Source organism: Triturus cristatus, chromosome 3_1 (genome assembly GCF_964204655.1).
Source record: "Triturus cristatus chromosome 3_1, aTriCri1.1, whole genome shotgun sequence".
Lineage (NCBI taxonomy): Eukaryota > Metazoa > Chordata > Amphibia > Caudata > Salamandridae > Triturus > Triturus cristatus.
Window position 1 is genome coordinate 880,290,594 of NC_140583.1, and position 25,354 is coordinate 880,315,947.

The 25,354-nt window shown below is 45.5% G+C and overlaps 1 protein-coding gene across 1 annotated transcript in view; it reads left to right on the forward strand.

Annotated features, from left to right (window-relative positions):
* Positions 1 to 25,354, forward strand: part of STK39 (serine/threonine kinase 39) — a 1,405,344-nt gene that overhangs the window by 1,067,707 nt on the left and 312,283 nt on the right. Inside the window, exon 15 of the mRNA XM_085645380.1 lies at positions 14,784 to 14,836. Coding sequence (XP_085501506.1) covers positions 14,784 to 14,836 — 53 coding nt within the window. The remainder of the gene's footprint in view (positions 1 to 14,783; positions 14,837 to 25,354) is intronic.

Genomic DNA, 25,354 nt, shown 5'->3' on the forward strand with positions numbered 1-25,354 from the left:
AAGGTGCTCCCCATTCCTCCTGCTTTTTCTTGCATCTTCCTCCGTTGAATGGTGAGTGCATCTGGCACTCTGACACCCTTAGATGCAATGTTTCGCATCAGGTACGGTTCTCTATTTACCCATTTTTGACACGGAATTTCAGTCCACGCTGCAAGCAGTCTGTAAAAAAAGTTATTTTAATTTCTTAAGTGACTTTGTTTGAGGGATTTCCTTTTTCCTGTGTTTTGTATTTTTATGATGGAACAACTTCAATTTTGTGCTACTGTTACTATCAACAACTAGATACCCTTTTTTAGACTACATACAGAAAGGAAACATTGCTGCTTAGAAGCGGTGCATAATCTCAAGGAACATAATTTTATTGGGAGACTGTTTTACTACTTTCCACATTGAAGTGCCACCAGACTGGATAGTTATCAAAGAAGACGGTATTCGGACTGTAAAGAAACAGATGGGGAACATAGGATTTCTTGGGAGCTTTCATGATGTCTTTTATAATGTCAGTGGTGAGCTGATACTTTGTGTGACCGGTTAGATCAACAGTACTGTAATTTCTGACTTTGTCTGCAGTTTAAAAAAAATGAAGTAAAGGCTAGTGTTATTACTGCCTGAAACACTGATTTTTCCTTTAAATACTTCTAGGGAAGCAGTGGGAATTGAGCCTTATTTCCCTGTGTTTTATTTGCAGAGACAGCTAAATGTTAAAAGGAAAAATGCAGAGGTCTGCCACAGAAGATGACTATGAAGCTATGCAATTGTGTTGTTTCTTAGTGAAATTGGTTGGAAGTCAACACTTTCATGTCTGATTCAGTCACTGAGAGGGTGTGTTGTATGCACAGGCTAATGATGCAATGTATTACTGGTGTTCTAGGGGAATAACCAAAGAAAAGAGTGTTTCTGTATGGGTGTACGAAGAATCAGACCCTGTTCCTTTTAAGTGAAGAACACAATCCTCTGGGGCTGCACCCCAGATGACTTCAGGGATGCAATCAATTATCAGCAATGTGATTCTTCAACCTGTTCACTTGATGCCATTTTACACGAGCACATCCTTTGAATACACAAACTGTGTCCTTTTTCTTCCAGGTTTTGGCACAATAGTTTCAAGGAATGCGCTGTCCACAAACCCTTTTAAGTTGTAAAACATTTCAGTTTTTAAAACATATTGATATTTTGCCAGACACATTTCTATATATAACATAACATAAGACTGATATACTGTCCCTCATCTTATGTGACACTCCCTGTTGACATCCACAGTTCATGTGCTTATTTGACCTTGTTATCGACTGAAACATCAGTTTGACAATTAACGTCAGCATAATTCTTTCTTGTGGTTGTCCTGTGGAGCTCATTCTTAATTATTGCTTTAATAATGCATGGGAGTCTGCAATCCCTGTATAGAAGCCCATGTCTTGTTTCCTTATTATAGTTGAGTTGTGACGGCCCTAGTCAGCTGTAATAACAAAATGGTGCAGCTGGTTAACTGTTATACGCTATTACAGTTGAGTTGTGATGTCATAATGCCTGCTGCCAGAAGTCAAGGTGAAAGAGCATCATTACAGCTGCCGGTTAAATAAGAAAAAGTATTACAGGCTTTTCTTTGTTCTGTTTTCTTTCTACAAAGAACGGTGATCAACAGAAATTAAATTTGCAGCAAGTTTATTTTTTGCATCAAGGTCATTACAAATACAGGAGAGATATCATTTCTCTGCATGTTTCCATACGTTCTGAGCAAAATCACTTTTAAAATCTAATTTACATCAAACAGATTCTAGGAATTTCGCACTGCATATTCTGTTTTAGTCTTCATGCCTGCAACATACTATATCTTTCATATGAAAGATCAAGAAGAGATTTCAGTGGTTTATGGAAAGTATGAGAGTGCGACCAGGTATTATAAAAAATGTAAACACCCTCTGTGACAGATTAAAAGAATATTGCAACCCACTTTGGAGATCCTTGGCCTTGTAAGGAAATTCAGCCTTCCTCCTCCCAGATGTTCAAGGAATGTGAACAGCAGTGGATCTTCAAAATTTCAAGCCATACTGTCGGCCTCAACGATGATATACCATGGGCCACCCTTAACAATACATGATTCACCCCACATACATGAGATGTCCTGATGGAGCCAATATCATGATCTCACCAGCTTACATTAAGGTGATTTCCTTATAACACCAATAATAACACCAATAGTCATGTAGCTTTCTAGATCTCATTAGGCAAGACCCACTGACTTAATTTACCGACCTTTCGCCTTTTAAGACTCTGATATACCATGGGCCACCCTTGACTATACATGATTCACCTCACATATATGAGATGTCCTGATGGAGTCAATATCGTGGTCTTGCCAGCTTATATAGAGGTGATTTTCTGATGACACCACAAATAATAACAATAGTCCTGTATCTTTTTAGATTTCATTAGGCAAGACCCACTGGCTTAAACTACCTACCTTACGCCTTTTAAGACTCTGAGGCTGCTTTACACTACCCTCGCGTCACCACATCAGTTACTTGCTAGCAATTTTTATTGCAATATATAACCCGCTGAGTCACTTCCCAGCGCGTGTTTCCGTGACGTTTGTTTTGCATGCATACCCCTTCTGTGGGACATTATCGATCTTTGTCCCTTCCGCGCACTGATCGCGCAATAAAGTTTGCTGTCAGTCTCAAGATGGCCGCACAAGTTCGCGGTCTAGTCGTTTGCTCCCGTGCGTTTGAGCACTTCCTTTATCTTGCACACACCCCTGACGGCTTGCTACGGAAGCCTGAGCCTCGATAGGATCTCGGTTGTGCGCTCGCCCCAACTCTGTAAGTACAATGCGTGTCCAGGGCGGTAACAGTGTACGGCAGTCTGTAGGGTACTCACTGCTCTCCCTCAACTTTTTCAGGGCGAGCCCTCTACGGCCTCCAGGCGAACCCGTACAGCATTTTCTGTTCCCCAGTGGGTGAGTCTCCCCACATGGGCCCCGTAGCCATCGGCACTTGCTTTTTAAATCTGCTTCAAAATCACTCGCTGCTCTAATTTTGAGGGCAGCGTTGTTATACGTATTTTGGCCTTCCCCCTTGTCTACTATGTTCACAAATGATCTCATAGAGCTGGGGACGACAGTGCACTTTAACTATAACTTGCCCGGCCACATATCGCGATCGCATGCCATATAGCACTTCATGAAGCATTTCATAGCATTTGGCACATATGGTGGTTGCACAGTATTACGTATCTGGTAACACCTATGCGATGCAGCACGATCTCCTCCTGACTTTTGTGTGAGCACCCATTTAAACTGGCTAAGATGAATCAAATTAGATGCACGGTTACCCACAGGAGCCAAACAGCACCCAATTCAAATGCTGAAATTGTCATGTGTCTGTGTTGTCCTTCTCTTTCTTCTTTTTTCTTTTAGGTACCGCAACAGCGGGTCCACTCCTCTTAGGGACCCAATGGAATTGCTTGGTGATGTACTTATAATTTTTCAATCACCACTTATGTAGTAGAGTTTATATTTTGGAGCACATTCTCACCTGGTCCTGATGAATTGCCACCGACCCGTATGGGCATAGAGCAAGAAACATGTCGACCTTTCTACTTCCCTGGGGAGCATTATAATCCCTCGGGGGTCACCGATTTTACTTAGGCTGGTATACCACCAGAATAAAATGGTTCATTGATTGGCAATACCATACCTATTTTAACCCACTTCACTATCACTCACTACACTTGTTGCACCTACCCCCACGCACCCATACGGCTGTCTCTAAAAAGATCTCCGATAAAGAGCCCCTTTGCGGGAGCCCGTCGGGCATTGCAGCGCCGGCCCGACGAGGAGCACAGCCCTATGATGAAGCATGACACCTTGCTAGGTGTGTGAGGGTATTCTATAGAGACTAATCGCTCTCCTCCCTCCCTTACCCTCCCCTCTCCCAGAGGAACTGCACTCCTGGTTTTGTTCTCAGTTCCTCCTTTGGCCACATGGCTGCCCTGCAGGTATTGAGGCACGGCCATTGGGTGCATTGGAAAGAGCACTTGCTGCACAGTTGTGGTCGGTGTCAGGGTTTAAAAACTGTGTTTTGACAATTCAGTGGGCCAGTAACTCTTAGAGCACAAATTTGTATTGACGTGTTTCCTGAGCCACACTAATCAATTCAGACGTTTGCCTTGGATCATTCATGAAATTATTTCCCGTCATTCCTTTTTAATTAGAAATTTACCCCTGTGCCCATATGCATTTCGGGACATGTTCTTCATAAAGGGCATTGGTTGTACATTAAATCATGTCCTCAAAATTTGGCGGTTCAAACGTTGCAAAAACTTAGATGGAATAAAATGTTGCTTGGTTTACTGATTTTGGTTTTCCGTCTTATATTCTTTTCATGAAAATCTAAAACGTTGGTTGCATCTGACTTTTGTGCATGTGGAGATCACTTGGCAACAGAGGCATAGCTATAAATAGTGCACCAAGTGCAGTGGCACCAGAGCCCAGTGGTGGTAAATCCCCACTGCAAATAATTTCTGGCTGTCTCACTATCCATCACTGAAGGGGGGAGGGGAGGGTGGGCTTGCACTAGGGCCAGTGACACCCTTGCTACACCACTGCTCAGCATTTTGTTGTGGAGAGGTTATTGCAAGTTTCGAAATGCATAGGTTTGAAGACAGGTTCAACCAAAGCTTAACTTGTAAAGGAATACGTGGCGGTGCCAAAGCTCTGCGCTAATAAATGTCGGCGGTACGAATGCCAAAGCTGCAAGGTCTTGAATACACCTCATGCCTCTTAAATCCACTACCAGACACACCCTCCCCAGTTAGCTCACTCGTGCACGTTCCTGCTTTCCCCCTTTGTGACGGGTTTTCCCTCTTTCTCTTCCTTTCTCATTCCCCTTTGTGTGTTTTTATCTCTCTTGCACTCATTAAAAGTCTGATAAGGAAAAATAAGTGCCGGACCCTAAACATGCTGGTGCTCCCCACCGGCAACCCCCGCTCAAATTAAGCACTAGTGCAATCAAGACCCTTGTTGGAAGCCACACCTCCAAAATGGACGGGGGGCCATGACCTGTGACATATAACTAAAGGTCATAGATCTAGGCAAGATGGCGCGCTTCCTTTAACACAAACTAAAATTAAGTGTCATATTTTATCTTTTTTAAACCATAAATTGTGCACTCGTTGTAACCTTAACTGCCACCAGAAAATGTTTTTCCATTAATTATGCCTTTGTATTTTCTGGTTCTTTGCTAATCAGGTACCATGCTTAGGCACGCTTTAACTTTAATTTCCTGCTGTATTAACAACCCGCCTTTGCTGTGCTAAACTAGTCGTAATGGGAGATGTGTAATGAGCTGCTCAGCGGGGAGGATGCAAAGGAAATAGTTTAAGTCCTTCTAGAAATGGATTAAGATAGGGATCCGGCGAGAATTCCTTCCATTCACCTCGGAACAATGTGTGCTGAATTCAGAGTGTTTTCGAGCTTATCAGCGAAATAATCACTTCTGCTTCAAGGATAAAATATTCCTTCTGGAACCACATCGAGGTCATTGGACCACCGTGCCTGAATGGCATAGAAGCTGTATGTGCAAGCGCTGGAAGACATAGAGGTGGTACATGGTTTAAAATAGGAAAAGGCATTCTGAAATATAGAAATATGTTCATCTGCTAGACGTTTTTGGTTAAACACGAAGGGGCATATTTACAAACAAATGTCGGAGCGCAGAGCTGCGCCAAATTTGGCAACGCCGCGCTCCGACATTTTGATAACGCAGGTATGCGCCCTATTCACAAGACGATGGCACACCCTGTGTTTCCCATAGCGCTGGTGTAAAAAAAGCTGCAGGGAGGATTGTTTATGTGCAGGACGATAATAATAACAATATTGGAGATTTGCTCGTTCCTTGTGTGCTGTTGAATGCAGCACACATGGAAAGAGCAACAAACAAGGAGAAATTAATAATTTCTCCTCGTATCTCCATTAGAATACCTGGTATTCCATGGCATTTGTTTTTTGCGCTGCCTCAGCCTTGTAAATCTGGGGCAGCGTCAAAAAGCAATGGATGTTGGAATGGAATGCTCAGAGCAACACCCATTGCAGGCGCATTGGCTGTAGCGGACTGCGGCAGAATGGGGCATATTTACAAGGTGGTGTTAAGCCACGGTAAGTGGCTTAGCGCCACCATATAAATAAGGCACTATGCCCCCAGAGCATCAAAAAAAAGTGGCACTCCGGTGAAGTAGAGGCTTGTATATATGCCCCAGCTGTCCTTTGTTAAGTGTGCCCAACCTTTGAAATACAGCTTGTTAAACTTTTTAAAAGCGGCAATAGCCATTCAACCACTACCTTTTCTGTTGTGATTATGTCATTATATTGCTGTTCATTTTCGCAGGAAACTAAGAATAATTATTACATTTAATTTATTGGTAGTGAATTTATTTACAGTGTACCTGATGGATGTACTGTAACTATGTTACTGTCTAAGAGTGTTTTAGCTGCATATTATGTGAACTTTAATATTTTCGTTTAAATTGCAATTCACTAACTTGCTTAGAGTCGCTTTCAAGTCTACCTTCCCGCGGTGATCTCAGTTGCCCATCCAGACACCCACAATTAAAATTGCTACCATATTTTGAATGTGGCCTACTTCAGCGGATACCAGTTCAGTTATCGGTTCCGAAACTTTAAACACCGCTGTTGTTGATCTAAAATTAGCAGCTTGGGAGAGGTGGTCTTGAACCGTAGCCTCATGATTGCGACACCCTAGTCCTTGTCCTGGCCTTACTTACGAGGATGCCCCACCCTCTAGACCCCCCTTTCTTTAGTGTGATTAACATTACCTTTTGTACTCCCTTATTGGAGGGGCCATAAAGGGCACACAACCTATATGCCACCTGATTGATAGTACTCCACAGCTGAAGTTGCTGACCAATAAGGAAAGGCCGGATTTAATAAGGTGTATTGCGAGCAAGGGGCGAATCAGTGTAAGGGAATTAATGGTACATAATGGAAGCATTTCTCCTTCAGCCCCCTTTACCAGTGTCCTGATACATGAGGATACACCAGGGGAGACTCAGCAGTTTCGAAAAGGTCCCTGTTAGAAAGGGTCAAGCACCAAGCAATTTGCTGCATTGCCAGGTACCTTTAAAGAAGACCCCCACAGCATGCAAGGTAGAAGTCAGGACACCATTACCAAAGGGCAAACAGTTGTGAGATCACAGATCTAACCTGTAGTGGGCCATGCAAGTAAAATGCTTAGTCAGTGTAGCTGCCTGGAAAATGTCTGCTATGGGAACATCATTGACCTCCACCCAAGAGGCCATGGGCCTTTTGTGCCCAAACTCTGGACTTTATCCGGGAGAGCCCTTCCAGAAATACCGTAGGCCAAGGAAGAAGTTTTCAGCCATTGCATTGTAGTCTGGAGAGATTGCTGCAGTCCCTGGTGAGATGCACTAAATATTGTAATTATAACTATCACAATGATCACAAATCCATTGCCATATCGCATCAAAGGCACAGTGAGGTTCAAATAAAGGGTAACCACCCTGCAGACAAGCAGATGCCAGGCCATCTCTTGGGTCAAAATAGTATAAAGGGAGCACATTTGTGCTGTCAAAATAAAACTTAGCTGCTACCCACCTCAGAAAGGAAGCCCCGAGCAAACCTAAGGACTATCTGGTCTGAAACAATTTGGACAACAGAGGACTAACAAACCAAAGAACTTGTTGAAGTAAGATAGTGTAGCATGCCAAACATAAGTTCTTGGATTAGTAAATAAAGTATTAACATGAAAAGAAGAGTTACCTCCACTTGGAGCGCAGAGTTCGGCAAAATCTCCGCCACTCACTGCGCAGCAAAGTTTAACCACGCCCACCCCTAATGATGACATCATCACTGTTGGCCATTCTACTTTAGTGAAGTTTTCTTAACTTTCTTAATATTTAGGATTCGCCATGGCTTATTTTTTAGCCATGTTAATATGAGTTGGACATTTTGCTTGCAGAATGTCAACATTATTGTTTTCTTTGTAAAAGCCTCAGCACGTAGTGTTCTGACATCATACACATGTTTATTAAATATATGGGCACATACCAGCAAGCAAAATTATACAAAGACAACAGTTGGCTGGCCTAAAGACTCAGGAGTGACCTGGGGCAAGTTGAGATTACTGCACAGCTGGATATAAACAAAACTGAAAAGCTCTTGGTCCTGTGTCAGCCACTGTCCACCAATTATTGCAGAAATCAGATGGTTGGGGACAAGTCAACTTTTTCATTCATTATGAATATTTTTATGTGAACGGAAGCCAGCTCATCATGGAGTAAGTATGAATACTAACATGGCTTTGAAGCACCGTCGCTGGTCATTACGCTCCATTTATAGGCGTAATATTTGCTAAAGCCTTGCAGCTTGCTTTCTGAACATGCAGGCCATTATATTTGCCCCAAGGTCGGCATAGGTTTTTTAATGAGCCTACTTTAATATTGCAGATTAGCAAGAAATCTTTTTAAAAAATGAAAAAGGGATGAAAAATAGAAAATCCTTCAGTAGTCTTCTGTGGAGCGGAGAAGCTGTGGGTTCAGTAGTCAGAAAGCAAGTTACTAAGAAGACCCGTGTTTTGTACATCACGGAATATCCTGTGATTGCCTGGAAAAAAGTGACCAGCCCCGAAAATACCAGTCTCCTGTCATATGGCTCATACTTTCCCAGTAAAACTGTGCATTTGTTGAACAACATAAATGTCAAAATTGTGCAAGACTGATTCTACACACACTGTCAGGATATGTTGGCCTTAGTCCTGCTAGCACACAGTGCACCAACTGTACTCCTAACCAGGTAAGGTAATAGGCGGAATGTGCAACCTCAGATCATGACAACCCTGACTTCCCAAGTAAATTGTGCTAACATATCTAGAACCTTTCTGTTTGGTTACTCATGCATACCCAAAGAGATACACAAGAAACACACAACATGGTGTTTCAATATTAATTGAAGCATTATGATTCTTGTGTAAAACACGTGGGCTGCAATAATCAACAGAAGAAAGCAGAATAGTGTGACAGCATGACAGTATGGTGTGAAGGAGATAAACAATACAACCATTGTGCCGTTACATAGAATATGTGCTCGCAAATGAGTACTATTATATTTTGTACTCCTATCTAGCTCTACCTATTCTAGGGTGCCTAGAGTGGGTGATTCTGCCACAATCCCTGTAGGGTGATTTAACTCCCCTGTTACCTGTGGGTAAGTGTCATCAGGGAGCCCGTCTTGGTGGAGAGCTAGGCTTCATCCCTCGCAGTTTTTTGCACTGACTTTTTACTCTTGTTCTCCTCTCTTGAAGTCTGTTCTTTTTTTTAATGCTTACTCATTATTCTTGAGCCGTTCTCCTTCTCTCCTTGTGCTCTTGCCACATTCATAATTACGACAAATGCATAGTATGACAAAGTATTACTCAAATTTGGAGCGGTTTCAGCTTGTAAGGGAGAGTGGTGGCAAATAACTTTCTGTTTTGTTGTCAGTTTATTTTTCCAATTAGTGATTTCCTTTATAAATGTTTATTTGTGTTGGTGTAATGTGTACGCGATCTCAGACATGACCGAATGTTGCTGATTCTTGGATTGAGTTTCCGGAGCACAGAAGCTCTTCTTCATGCACTATGAAATATGAGTCTGCTTACCATTTCGTTTATGAGAAGAATAATTGCCAACAAAGTTAGTTCTGCTTCCAGGTTTTGTAGTAAATTGAAGAGCCACTCCATTTAAATGTTCTCTTGTTATGTCAGCTGCTTCACGTATGTGTCTAGTGGAGGATAAAGCGGCATTAAGGAAAAGGGCACACGGCTGGTTTGTCCTACAGAGCTACTCCAGAGGTTCTCCTTAACCCTATTTAGGCTCTGGCTTTACGAGAGCACCAAAGGAGAAGTCCCTTCACTTGCGGCTGGGCATCCTTCCATCACTGTTTCATTTGCTCCCTTGGAAACGTGCACAAATAACAAATAACTGCCGATTATGTGGAGAATCAAAAGAGGACATGTTACATCTATTATGCATATGCTGGAGATTAAACGAGGAACGAAGACAGATATTAAAACCTGCCCTGAAAAGATTGGGGATAAGAACTTGCATGCAGGCAGTGAAAGCATGTTTTGAAGGTGGGGATGTTCAGCTAATCTATTGACTGGTCCAATTTATACGCAAAGCAGGAAAAATACTAAAATCCAAATCCTAGACAACCGGATGGGCCACCAGACTAGGCACTTAAGAGTCAGCAACTGATACGCTAGCAACCAAGAGAACCTGTACCCACTTGCCTTCGCTACTGGGAGCCTTACGTAAGACCTTGCGGTGCCTGAATGCGTGATACAGGAGGAAAAATTTAGAAACTGCGGGTTCTGCATACTGTCCACAACCCCGCTTTGCAATGCACTGCAGTTTTAAACTCTTCACCTCTAACAGACCCCTTTAAACCACGTCAGAACGTCGCTCTGGTTCTTGAAACTGTATATGCTGGCACACACTAAGGGTTTAAATTTGGACAATTTCACTAACACCGTTTTACTTAGGCCAAATCAAAGGTATGGCTTTAATATATGAAATAATTTGATATGATGTTTTACAGTTGTAATCGTTTTAAGTAATCATGCAAATAAAGATATTGGTTGGTGTCTGAAATGCATTTTTTTGAACAAACAGTTGAATAAATGCTTCATGTAAAATTGTAAAAAATAGTTATATGAGAAAGCCCTCACTTGCCTTCATGGAGTTACTGGTAAAAGAATATTTTAAGGTGCCAAATATTTTTGCCTTAAAATATTTTTGCATGTAATTTTTGTGCTTAGGAAATTTGAAATGTATGTACATTGCATTTTGCACAGGTCAGACATTAGAGCTGCTGGTGCTACTGTTCCACAATTCCTGGAGACATCTCTTTTCAGTCTCATTGAGGCCGGAAATATTTTTCTCCAGTTTGAAACTGGAAGTATTTCTGAAAGCATTGTGATCACCATAAGCAAAAATGACGATACATTTGAAATTAGACAAAAACATTAATTTACTCAAAATAACCAGCTGTCCATTCCCACTGACGAGGAAGGCCTTTGGTTCATATATACAGTTAAATCTTTAATTGATGTCTAGACCGTAAACAACTACAGATAATAATGTTTCATAGAACATCAGACTCGATGCCTCAAAAGGGACCCAACTCACAAAAGTGAAACTAGACGTTTGGTCTAAATTTAGACCAAATGTCTAAGTTTACGACTTTTAGAATTCACAAAGGGCATTTATGAGTACTATCTTACTTCCAGACTCGGGGAGAATCTCTCCATCCCCTTCTATAAGTGGGCTGCAGCACTCATTGTGCCACTTCCTTATGTAGCACTGTAAAACATGTGTTAGAAATGGGATTCCTGGTTGACTAAGGTATGCTCCCAGGCCAGGCAGGAACCACCACACTAGTTAAGGTAAGCTAGATACACACTAAAAGATAACCTGTGCTCACCATCTGCTAACTTGGCACAAAGCAGTCACACTTATCTAAAGATGCAATGTGTAAAGTATTTGTGCAACACACACAGAGTAACACAATGAATACACCACAAAATACACCACAGCAAGACCAAAACGACAAAAGTTGAGATATTGAATTTTAAAGGAATAAATGCCGTGATGCACTTAGATGCAAGTAGCTCTAAAAAGGTTACTTTAGGTCGTGTTGGACATGGGCAAAGTCAAAGCTCGGGTCAACCGCGATGGATCGCCGGCCAGCTACAGGACTCACACAGGCCCTGGTGAATAAAGTACCTTTCCTGGTCGCAAACAACAAGATGCGTCGATCTTCTTCATGCAGTGAAGGCCAGTTCTGAAGACAGGTGCTTGAGCCGAGAGGCATTGAGCAATGTGCTGAGGGGATGTGTCGATCTCACCAAGCTGCAGCAGTGGCGATACGCTGTACAATGAGTTGATCTCTGCAGGCAAAGCGCTGGTTCCAATGCGATGAACAGATTTTATTCCTGCCATCGGGTCGATGCGCCGGTTCTGTTACACACAGACAGGAAATGCATCAAAATCTGTGCTACAAGTATCTGAGCCACTTAAAGTGGGCCAGGCACAGGAAGAGGCATAGAGACTTTGATACCCCTGAGTCTCAAGCAACAGTAGGTAAGTCAATAAGCCCATGGATATCACATAGAGGGAAGGTAGAGTCCAGCTCTCCTTCAGCAGAGTCAGAGAGCAGCTGGCAGCAGGACAACAAACGTAAACGGTAAGCAGTCCAGTTGAGCCCCTTAAGCAGCACAACAGTTAATTTAGCTGAGTTTTAGTTACAATTCCAGTAGTGTCTGATCTTAGGGGGTCAGAGACCCAGTACTTATACCCAAAAGTGCCTTTAATGTGGGGGGTGACTTCAAAGCAGCCCTTTTAACCCAGTCCTGTCTGCAAGCCATCTGTGGGAAGTAGTCAGTTCTATGTGTGGAGCAGGACACAACCTATTCAAGTGAAGTGTCCCTCCCTTCGATCCTGCACAGGCAAGGCCATCAGAACGCAGATGTATGTAGATGTGTGCTCACACACACCAAACCTTCCTGTGTTGTGGCTGTCTAGAGGGAATGCACAAAGTGCAGCTGTCACCCACCCCAGATATGTATTAGAAACAGGCTGCCAGGTATACAGAGCATTACATGAAGAGAAATGTCCTCTTTCAAAAAGTGGCATTTCTAAAACAGTAAAGTTAATTCCAACTTCACCAGAAAGGAGGGTTTATCATTACCATTCAAACATATGAAACATGAAAAAGCTTCTCCTCTCAGATCAGGATTACAGCTTAAAAGTGTATTAAGGAATTCCCAGTGCTAGCCTATGAGAGGAATAGGCCTCGCAGTAGTGAAAAACAAAATGGGCTGTGTGTCACTACCAGGACATGTAAAACATAAAGGTACATGTCCTGCCTTTTTCTTACATAGCACACTGCCCTTATGGTTAATTAGCGCCTACGTTTGAGGTGACGTATATGTAATAAAAGTGGAATTTAAGGTTTGACAATTTGTTTTAAATGCCATGTCGAAGTAGCAGTAAACTGCACACACAGGCCCTACAATGGCAGGCCTGGGACAGGTTTGAAAGGCTACGTCAGTGAGTGGCACAATTAGTCCAGGCTCTGGGTATATGGTATACCACTTTGCAAGGGACTTACAAGTACAACAAATATGTCAATCAGGTATACACCAATTTCATCATGTTTAGGGGAAAAGCACATACAGTTTAGCAGTAGTTAGCAGTGGCAAGGTGTTCAGAGTCATAATGCCAGCAAAAAGAATCTGCAAAAACAGGAGGTAAAAGGCACAAAACGTATGGGGAAAACCACCCTAAGGATGAGAGGTCCAACAACATGTCTCTAACCTGCAACTGCGGCCTGTAGTGCAGTTTCAAAACTGCCATGTCAACGTGGCAAAATAAACCTTTTGCCAAACCTAAACCTTCCTTTAAATATTTATAAATGACCTCTAAGGTATGCCTTAAAGGCTTATGGAGCAGGGTGCCTTGTATTTAAAAAGTGCTGTATAAACACTTTAAACATTACCCTTAAGTTAAGCCTGCCTACTCTGCGCCAAGTACCAGATGGTTGAGCACAGTTTTATTTAGTGACTTTTGTGATGCACCCTGACATGGCCTGTGATTATTATTTGAGGTGGGTTCTAATCCCCCTCAACTAATACTTAAATTTCTTGAATGATGAAAATGGTGTCTGTAAGGACGGAGACTTGTTTTGTTGGGCACAGGAGCTTGTTTTTTCCAAACCTCTGAGTGGGCGTGGGATTTGCAGATCCTACTCTAGGATTTGCAAATTCAGCTTTGCAGAACCTGCACATGGGCAGACATGAGTATATGCATCTTGCAATGGGTTTGCAACCATTTTACCATGAGGCTTGTGTTGGGTTTGTAGCCCCCTAGCTTTAGAGGAAGTTTTCTGCCACTAAAACGGCGATAATTTTAATGCCGTTTCTTGATAATATGCCCCTTGGTTGGCTGTGAGACTCTGCATTTCATGACACCGCCCCTCATGACACCATCCCCTTTCTGCTGATATACATCAGTGCTATATATAGCACTGAGGGCTCTGCCGGGCCTTGGGTTTGTCACTGTTTCTAGCACAATTCTAGCGCAGTTGCTATATTTTCTAATTAACAGGAGAACCTTAAATTATTTTTATTTCATTTTGCTGCGTGCCAGAACTCGTTCATCGCGCTACACATTTACAATGTGCATGAATGCAAATTTATTGCAGGATGTAAATTAATACTGCATATGTAGAACAAGAAATGGTAATCAGGATGTAGTGGCCTATATGCACTAACATTTATTTTGCGAATTTTACGGGTTTAATCCATACACACATTTTTGCTAAAACCACATTATGTCATAGATGCAAAATGGAGTGCGTGATGCTGCAATCTAATGTTGTAAACGGATTTTAACTGCAGGTTGCATTTATGTTTGTAGATCACGAAGCGAGAAAATAATCAATATCAAATGGACTTCTACTCCTGTGTGTTAATTAAAAAAATACGACATTGCCTGTACAAAACTGGCCCTTGCTGTGCCTTAAAGCTCGCTATTAATGCCTCTGTAATGCTTTTGTTTATGATATTACGTAATCAATGCAGCCCCACAGACCATATCATAAAATACTGGCTACATATTTTTTCTGCCATATGTTTAAAAGTTGAACACATTTAGCCTTAATAAGCCATACTTCATTAGGTTTTAATGATTGCATTCAATCGTTTCAGGAACTCGAGAAAGGAACTTAATGACATTCGATTTGAATTTACACCGGGAAGAGGTAAGTTTTAATTGAAATGAATCTTTTATGGCTTTAGAAATAGAAAATAAGGCCGCGTTAGCTATATGGCTAATAAACTGCACTTTCAGCCGTTTGTAACAAACATAGCACACGTGCGAATGAAATTGGGATTGGACTCTTCACAAAACTGCTGCTGTTCACTCCATTAATTAAGGGAGGGGATTTACTGGCGGAATTATTCTAACAGTGCATCTTGTGACTATATGAGCACGTTGCACTCCATAGATCAAACAACAAGCGACTTGTCTTCTTGCCACCCTTTTGTGTTTTGTGTTTGTATTTGCTTCGCTCGGCTGGAACCACAGTGCTCGCTTAGCCTTTGCCAGTGATCGGCTGTGTTTGCTAACACTGCAGACTGGGCAGAGCGCTGAGCAGATGTGGCCCAGTAACTGCTGCCAGTCATATTTAGTAAAGTATTTACGGTGATTTGTGAGAACGCTGAAATCAGAGCTTGCCTGTACGAGCTAAGGCATTTATAGTGGCTTTAATTTATCATGGCTCAGAATAGAGCAGTTCAGTGCAGCTCTGTAGGAACCGAGGGAAAAAGAACAATTGATGGACGGAATGCTGAACAATGTCAAACACTCACCCCCAGTGCAGAGACCTGGGCCTAAATGCATAGTTTTTTTTCTCACCATGCCATTCCAGTTTGGACCCAGCCATATGCAAATCAGTCTTGACCCTGCTCCGTGGGAACAGTCCAGCCCAAACGGTCTTGTGTGGACCGGAAACAAGTATCCTGGGGGCTTCGAGGTATCACTCCTCATCAGCTAGGCTAGTTTGACTCCGGTGTCACAGTCAGCCTGGGACCCACGTCTGGGCATACCCATCCCACTTAGGGCGCCAAAAGCAAAAAGAACAATTGATGGACAGAATGCTGAACAATGTCAAACATTCACCCCCAGTGTAGAGATCTGGGCCTAAATCCATGGTTTCTTTGCTATGAATGCCATTCCAGTTTGGACCCAGCCATATGCAGACCAGTCTTGACCCTGCTCCCCATGGGAACAGTCCAGTCCGAACTTCCAGGCCAGGTCCTCCCTGGACTGGAAACAGGCACCCTGAGACCAGTTTTGGGGTATCACCCCTTATCAGCCATGCTAGATGGAACAGGACAGTGTCAATGATGTTGAATAACAAGCAGACTGGGAACCTGTGTTCAGTAGAACCGGCTTCTCACTACTCATGACCTGGCTTTCATAGGCGGAAAAAAAGAGCTATGTGCCCTAATGCAACTATGTAAAATGGCTCCTTCTGTTGGCTGATATAAGGCAGACATTTTTGATGCAGAGAAGGGTCCAATTGAACCTCTTGATAGCTCCATCTCCTCTCCAGCTGCTTCTTTAGGTCAAGATGCCTATGCATTATATGCCTGCAGCAGAGGACATGCCACCATGCCTTGATGGACAATGCAATCCTTCCCACACCTGTGTCCGACACTTATTCCCATTTATTATAGGATTGAAGCTCAATAGTAATCTGTTCTGTACCCAAATGTTGTCGGTGAGATACTTAGAAGCATCAGTAGAGTCACATTGGTTTTGACATCTTTGGCTGTATGGCTTCCAATTTTCATTTATAACTGTTTTAAGGTTGCTGATAAAATATGATCGCATTGTGCACCAGAGCATGTTCGAAATAGTGTACATCCCAAGGGTGTGAAATCAGGATGGCAAAGATTTGTGAGAAGCTGAAGTACACAGGACCAAGCTAACATTCTGTGCTGCTCCTAACTTCTACGAAGTATGATTTTACGGACAGCCCCGGTTTCTTGAAATACCCAGTCTTGTAATACAGTATGTACAGAAAGAAGAGTAAACTCAAACAATAGGCCAGACTGAATAGACAAAAGATAAGGAGAAAATAAAAGTTTTGCAGAAAAAAAGACACTAATGAAAGTTGCAAGAATTTTTATATGGTTCAGGAAGTAGGAGGGTGGATTTAAAAGAGAAAAGCATTGAAAACAGTGCAGTGCGTGTGGAAGTCGAAGTCTATATGAAAGAAGCACAACAGGTCTAAAGCTAGCAGTAGAAGTAGATCATAGTGTGCCAAGTATGTGGGAATGTTGGGGAATTTAATGGCAAAAGAGCAGGTATAAAATGCAATCCACGTTTTCTTATCTTCCAAAACAATCACATAAGTCCTTATCACGTGGAGCACAGCAACACCCTCTTATTTGGCTTGCCCCTTTTCGGTAACTTGGCTGACCACTAAGTTTAACTCTGTAAGGAATGTTGAAGGCAGCAGGATGTAGCACTCACAATCCAAAATAATTAAGAAATTAATATGGTCCAGAAAAAGCTATTTATTAAGATGAATACAACTAAAAGATCAGATGTGAAAATAAAATGATGCTAAATAACAACCAACTTAATTATGCTGTAAAACAGTGGTTCTTAACCTGTGGTCCTGGAACCCCAGGGAGGTCAGCAAAGCTTACTCGGGGGTAACACTACTGCTTAAGGAATTGAATAATATTCATAGATTAATTAAATTGCTATAAATATCTACAGTGAGATCCATTGTCTTGGACTGGCTGATTGTGTGTTTGTTACGAAAAAAATTAGCTCAAGTAAGATCTGCCAGTTAAAACATGAACATCGAGGAACTGCATGGCGGTATTGGCCTCCAACGTTAAAATGCTGGTCTTCCCCAGATGATCCTTTTGTGAGGGCTAGAGAGTCTTAATGCTATGATTAAATTATGAACTGGAGCGTACCCCCACCCGTGTATGTACGGACCGTACCCACACCCCACCAGTGTATGTACGGACCGTACCCCCACCCGTGCATGTACGGACGGTACCCCCACCCGTGTATGCATGGAGCGTACCAACTCCCCACCCGTGTATGTACGGACCTTACCCACACCCCACTAGTGTATGTATGGAGCGCACCCCCACCCGTGTATGTACGGACCGTACCCCCACCCGTGTATGCATGGAGCGTACCAACTCCCCACCCGTGTATGTATGGAGCGTACCCCCACCCGTGTATGTACGGACCGTACCCACTAGGGGTGGGCGGAATTTGCGGAATTAACCTTCGCAAATTATCGCGAAAATGTTTAAAATTATCGCAAACAAGCGGAAATATCGCGAAGATGCGGAAGTTTTTTTCCGGCATGTTCGCGAGATTTTCTGCATGGTTGCGGGTCGCCAACTTACCCATGTGGTTGCTTGCGGGCGCGGCCATCTTGTTTTGAGTTGTTCTCGCGGTGCATGATCGCGAGAAGAAAGACGTGATCGCGCGACGCATGACGTCACTGCGGGCGCGAACTGTCGCGAGACAGCGCAAATGGCTAAAAACAATACAACATCTCATGGAGAACGCGACCGGATCAAGAAAACTTGTCGGCGAACGCAGGGATTCAGGTAAGGCGATCGCGCGCGCGCGAGAATGTATTATTTTACAGCGCGAGCAAGAAACAAATTATCGCCAAGCTGCGGAAACCGGAATTTTTTACATTTTCGCGCTCTCCGCGGAACGCGAAAATGTCAAATTATCGCAATTTCCGCGAACGGAACGAAATTTTTGCCCAGGCCTAGTACCCACACCCCACCAGTGTATGTACGGACCCTACACCCAGCACCCCCTGTATGTACGGTGCGAAACACCACCACCGATGGGCGGTGCGGACCAACACCCTGCCCGTGTTCGTACGCACCCTACCCCAGGCCCACACACCAGCACCCTCACCCAACATTGCGCATGTACGAGTCGTACTAAGCCATAGCAAAGGACAGCACTGTACAACAACATGGCCCATGTACGCACCGTACAGACGCAAAAAACACTCGTACTGAACCAGGACAAACCAAAAAAACACAAGGAGAGTCAATTCGATGCACACAACACCACAAAACATATCCAACAAGGCCAAATACATCCTATACACTGACCTGCAACTGACAAACAGCTAAACAGAGGCCCAAACTACTACCACTCCTTATAACACACCCACCCAAAGTTCAAACACAGCCACACCCACAAATGGACCAATAAAAAGGCCCAGCACACACAAACCATGATCCTTTGCAACAGATCCCCTAGTGCCAGACCACAGAGACAACGCACTGCACCATACTACATACATCAATACACCTTACACTTGCACTCCTTCACACAACCACCATCACAAACACACCCTCATCACATTCACACACACACACCTGCACAACCACACTCACACACCCACAACCATCCACACCCACACCCCCACAACCATCCACACCCACACCCCACACCATGCCCACTAACAAGAATCCAAAGTTCACAAAGGAGGAGCTGGAGGTCCTTGTCGACGAAATCGTCAGAGTCGAGCCACAGCTCTTTGTAACATTGGTCAGACGGACCAGCATAGCTGAAAAAATCTGCCATGTGGGAGAGGATAGTCAATTCTGTGAATGCTGTTGGGTCCACCAGAAGGACCAGGCATGAGTGCCAAGCCAGGTGGTACGATCTGCGGAGGACGGTCCGCCGCAAAATGACGGACGACCACAACCAGGCCAACATCACTGGAGGAGGTCCGGCCCGCAGACCGGTACACTACCATCCCTGGGAGGAGAAGGTGATGGCCACGCTGCCGCCGGTGGGAGTAGACAGACTAGAAGGAGTCCGAGAGCCTGGTGAGTACACAAACAACTCACCTCACATGGGGGGAACGCCATATACAACCCAAATACCAATCATGCACGCAACCCCCCCAAAGCCTGCACCGTACACAACCACACTCCAAAAACACACACATGCCACTAGCGCCTCCATGCCCCATGCCCCAAGCAAGGCCATGCCAAGTCACAGGCCACACAAAACACCAACACAAGACAGGATGTCCCCGATGCCGGGAGGGTGGGCCTCAAAACTAACATAGAGCAACTCTGAAGCACACAACAATGCCCTCAGCCCATATGGCTTAGGGCACAGCCATACAAACAGTGTGTCCCCACACAGTACTGTTTTTCCTGCTAATGGTGGCCGCGTTGCAGGACGACATGGGTATGAAGGCACAATTTGCACATAACAGCAGCTAATGAAGACGCATCACTCTGAAAGAGTGTCAGCACACACCGCCACAGCAGCAGCGCAGACTCAGACACTCCACCCAATGGGTGCCCGCAGAGAAGAAACAAACCCACATGAACAAGCCAATGGACTTTGAAAGACCTGCAAACTGTGTGTGCCCAGGAAGCTGGGCTGAGGTGACAGAGGGTGACACACAGAGGGAGGGAGAGGGGCAGAGAGAGGGACAGAGACAGAGGTGGACACAGGGAGACAGACAGAGGGAGGGAGGAGGCTGACAGAGGGAGGGAGAAAGGGAGACAGAGGGAGACGGACAGTGGGAGGAGGCTGACAGAGAGAGGGAGGGAGAAAGGGAGACGTACAGAGGGAGGAGGCTGACAGAGGGAGGGAGAAAGGGAGACAGAGGGAGACGGACAGTGGGAGGAGGCTGACAGAGGGAGGGAGAAAGGGAGACAGAGGGAGACCAAATCACCCTTGGGTGGTGTGGCCATGTCCGCTCGTCAGCAGGTGGACTGTGTGCATGTAGACAAGGTTTGGAAGTGCGTGAACCCCCCCTTCAACCTTTGATAAACACTGGGCCATGTGTCAATCTGTGCACGAGTACATCCGTGCTGCAGGCACAAACAGAACCTTACACCCAGTATACCCACCCACTGTGTTTGTCATAACCCTGTCACAAATGGTTAAGTTACCTACCTGCATTCTCAAATTGCATGGAAAAAACACCATTTGGCCACGTACAGTGCAACACGTAAGGCGGCTATGCATGGCTTGCAACGCCCGCTCACTACACTGCTGACTGCGTTCCCAAAAGATGCATCAACTAAGATTGTGTCACAAATAGGTAAAGTGTCGAAAGCTGTGGCCAAGGGACATACCCATGCACAAGTGCACTGTGAGAGGAATGCTAGCCAAATCCAACCACCCAGAGGAACTGTGCCTAATCAAAAATGAATGAACATGGATGTCGCATGTAACACAATTAACACTGTCTCTCTCACACACAGGTCGACGTCGTCGATCTCCCCCCAACACTGGGGGGGAAGACTCACAGGACCAGGCTCTGCATGAAGAGGACCCCACCGGCAGCGACGACTCTCACCACTCCGTGGATGACCCAGACCAACCTGGCCCCTCTGGTGTCCAACCACCTGCAGCACCTGCGTCAGGTACAACTGTGCCAACCACCACCCCCATTCCTGCCACATCCCAGGAGACACCCAGGAGCCCTGCCCGCACACAACAACACAGCCAGTCTGTCCACGAGGGACAAGGCGCTCCGGGCAACCAGGAGGAGGCAGGCGACACCGCAAATGCCATCCCTCAGGGGTCCCGGAGACCCGATGTGCCCACAACGGCAGGCCAGGCGCAAGTGGGCAGGGGTGGTGGGAGTGGAGGACGGCGGAGGCGCGAACCTGACCAGTTGGCTCAGGAACCGGTAATGTCACACGACCACAACATCCTGGACACATACCGGCGTGACTCCAGAGGCATCGACCAGGTAGTGGAGACCCTCAATGAGATGAAGACCCTGCAGGTCGAGCATCATGCCAGTCATCTACAACACCATGGACGGATGGAGGCAAGACTGGCTGAGCTCCTGGCAGTGCACAGGGACGTGAGCCAATCACTCCGTCAGATCGCCCAAAGCCTGGCAAACCCTCCCTGTGCCACCAGGCGTAGACCAGCACCAGAAACAGGGAGGGAGGAGGAGGAGGATTCATCTGACGGCGCGTCCCTAGCATCGTCAAGGCCTGCTTCTGAGGGTCCCCGCAGGAAGGTGGGTCGTCCACGCAAAAGAACGTGAGAGTCAGCGGAACATCACCATCTCCCAGGTCACCTGGCCCTCTGGCCCAACAGCAGCACAGCAGCAAATGACATTCTCTGCCACATGGCCTTGCTGGTCACTGTCTGACCGATGTTGACAAAGACTGTGGCACAGACTCTGATGACTTTCAATGGCAGGATACCAACTCCCCCTGTGATCTTTGGATTCTACACTCCCGCCAAGCACCTCTTGTCACCCCCCCCAAACACGTACCCCAGCACTAATAAAATTCATCACAATCACAAGATGATGCGGTCATTTGGCATTATTCCACTACATGTGTGTGTTGTAAAGTCAAACCATGCCTGATTTCAGAAGTAACTCCAAACATCCATACCCTGGGGTCTGAGTCTGGCACAGGACACACATGGGTCACAATGTACCATCCAAGACAGACATGGAGCACCATACTCACCCGTGATGGGCCCAACCAGCTGAGGGGGTGCCCGCACAACTGTGCCTACGGACCTATTTAGAAGAGCAACAGTCATGCGCAGAGGTCAGGGATCATGTGGAGTGTCCTGGGGTGGGAGTCCCCGGTATGTGTAGACACGTGGCAGAACCATGTCCTGCATGCTTGAGTCAGGTGGATGTGGAGAATGGTGGGCCAGCCAAGGTTGGATGCATGGAGATGGCACAATTGGGTGTTGGATCACAGTGCCACAAGGTTGTGGGCTGCATCCTGAGTGTGTGCGTGGATTGAGAAGGTCATCCTGCAGCTGGCAGTGATCCACTCCCCCCATCTCTGTTGGACGTTGATGTAGCCTAGTCGCCGGATGTAGTAGCAGAGCTGTGCAGATGCACCCTGGATGTGGACAAGTATCATGGGATTTCTAACGCACATGTCCGTAGAGTGCAGGGTAGGATTAGACATGGATGTCGTTGTTGACCTGGGGGAACTGGGGATCTTGTGCATAATGCAGAGTGTGCTGCCGCATGACGCATAGATGCTGTTGATCAGCATAGCACATGTCAGCAAGCAATCCATGATGAACACCAGCTCGTTTGCGTGGACACTGGGTGTCCTTGCTGCAGGGCCTGCAGCAGCATGCGCCATGTCAAGAAAACAATGCCACAAATAGCACACAAAGACAAGGATCTCAGTAAGGAACTATGCAAAAGGTGTATGTCAAGGAAGGAATGTCTGGTTCAACATGGCACACACAATGGATTCACATGCAGCACAGTGGCCGTCGTGGAGACTGACATGCCACAATACCTACACACCCATGGACATCATGCACAATACAGAATCTAATCCCTGACAAACAGCTTGCATCTTGCTACTCTACACATAGACTCATATGCACCATCTCTGAGAACAATGCCAGAAATGCCACATGCACAGTGGCAACAGACCACCATTGACAGAGATGAGGCACCTTGGAGGCAGAGGGACACCTTTATAACTCATGTGTGTCGGAATGCTAATGCAACTCTGTCAACACATACACAGGTCATGTGGATGAACACGTGGGACCAACACTGGCACCCCCCTTACCACCACAGATGCTGGAAATCCATGGCACTAGCACACAAGTGACAGGTTACAGCTAAACACCCCCTGCTGCTCACGGAGAGGCTGCTATACACCATTGAGCCCCTAATGGGGAATTCACACACCATGTCAACCCGGTGCAACCCGTATGTTTCCGAGGGCAGTGTTACACACATTGATGGCATCATCACAATCCACAATCCCATTACAGATGACTGTCACCAAGTCTGACCATTAATTCAGGTGAATTCAGCTCCATGTCATGTGCCCCATGGTGATTCTACATGAATGTAAAGTATCCAAACATGAACAGGAGCAGTGCACACACATTCAAAACAAATACCACTCCCAAAAAGCCGTGCTGCATCCCTTACCCTAAGGAGATTTTCAAACTTGTCCATGCATGTAACGCTGATTCAGCACATTTTGCTGTGTTCATGAGGAATAGCAGGAGCACAACAATGCCACCAGCAGACAGCATGCACAAGTACCTGTGGATGAGAGACACACCAGAAGTCAGCCAAAAGAAGCACATCCGCATGCATGTGCATGTACTCGACAAGTATAAGGTTGTCAACATGCTAGGTGACAATGATGACTCTGGAAAAACATTCTTCTATTGCACCCTCACTCGAGTGACACATCCAAACACACCTCTGACTCACTTGGCAGACATGCAGATGGACACACACATTGAAACACATGCCACACATGGCCCAATGCGTGCACACTCAGACACTGGAACTCACCACTAAGCAAAGAAGTTGCATATGAGCCGACTCCGGATGTCCTCTACTGCCTCCTCCTCCTCCACATCACTTGCCTCGTGACCAAGCCCTTCATCCTCCATGGGTGGATAGTCCTGCTCATCTGGATCCAGGATGAGTGGCACAGCTTTCTCCACTGCCATGTTGTGCAGCATGCAGCACACGAGGAATATCTTGCAGACCTTCACCAGTGCATATGGGAGTGCGCCACCAGTCTTGTGAAGGCAACGGAATCGGCTCTTCAGGAGGCCAAATGTCCTCTCTATCACTCGCCTGGTCCGCCCTTGGGCGTTGTTGTAGCGGTGATCGGCAGCCGTGCTGGGATTGCGGAGAGGCGTGATCAGCCATGGCATGTTGGGATAGCCAGCATCCCCTACATGGAAACATCATGGACAAGAGTGGGTCAGGAGAAGCAGTAAGACAGGAAGATGACGTTAAATACAGGACTGCCAGAGTATACCCACCAACAATACATGCTCGTTCGTTGCGCAGCTGCAGCATCATTTCAGGCACCCTGCTACGCCTCATGATGTAGGCATCGTGTGCTGATCCTGGAAAACAAGCACAGACATGTGAAATCACCATGTTGGCAAGACACACCACAAGGGCATTAATGGAGTGGTAATGTTTGCGGTTCCTATACGCTACCTCCTGTGCCTGTGGTGGTACCAAAGCCACATGTGTTCCATCTATGGACCCAATGACATGGGGCATCCCTCCCAGGGCATAGAACTCACGCTTGACACCTGTCAACTGCTCAGGAGTTGGGAATTTTATGAACTCATCCAGGTGATCCAACATGGCCTCTAAAAAATCATGCAGAACATGGCTGAACATGGTTTGGGACATGCCACCGACATGGGCAATGGTATGTTGAAAGGTACCCGTGGCAAAGAAATGTAGGGCTGCCATCACCTTCATCTTGGGTGTCAGTGCAGTAGGATACCTGTGTAGCGGTTGGAGGTGTGGTGCCAGCCGTGTCGTCAAGTCCTCAATCAAACGTTGGGGGAAGCGGTAGCGGCATATACAGTCATGTTCCCTCAGGTCAGCCAAGTCCGGAATTGCTCGAGGGAGAGGCGGAGCCCTGCAGTGAATTAGAAGGGACAACAAAGAGTGAGTACAGTACACCACCAATGTCAATGTACAGAGCACATGCCCAACAGGCAATACACATATGCTACATACAGAGTCAGGTCTGTGCAATATGCCCTGGGCACGTATGCCAGGCATGTGACACTCCTACCAAGAGCCAGCTACAAACGTTGATTCTCAACCTCAATATGCCATGCCATGAAACTAGCTGTGGGCCAGTGTAAGTGAGCAGGCAGACGCATTACAGGAGTTACAGACATCCAAAAGAAGGATGTTTATTGTACAGACAGG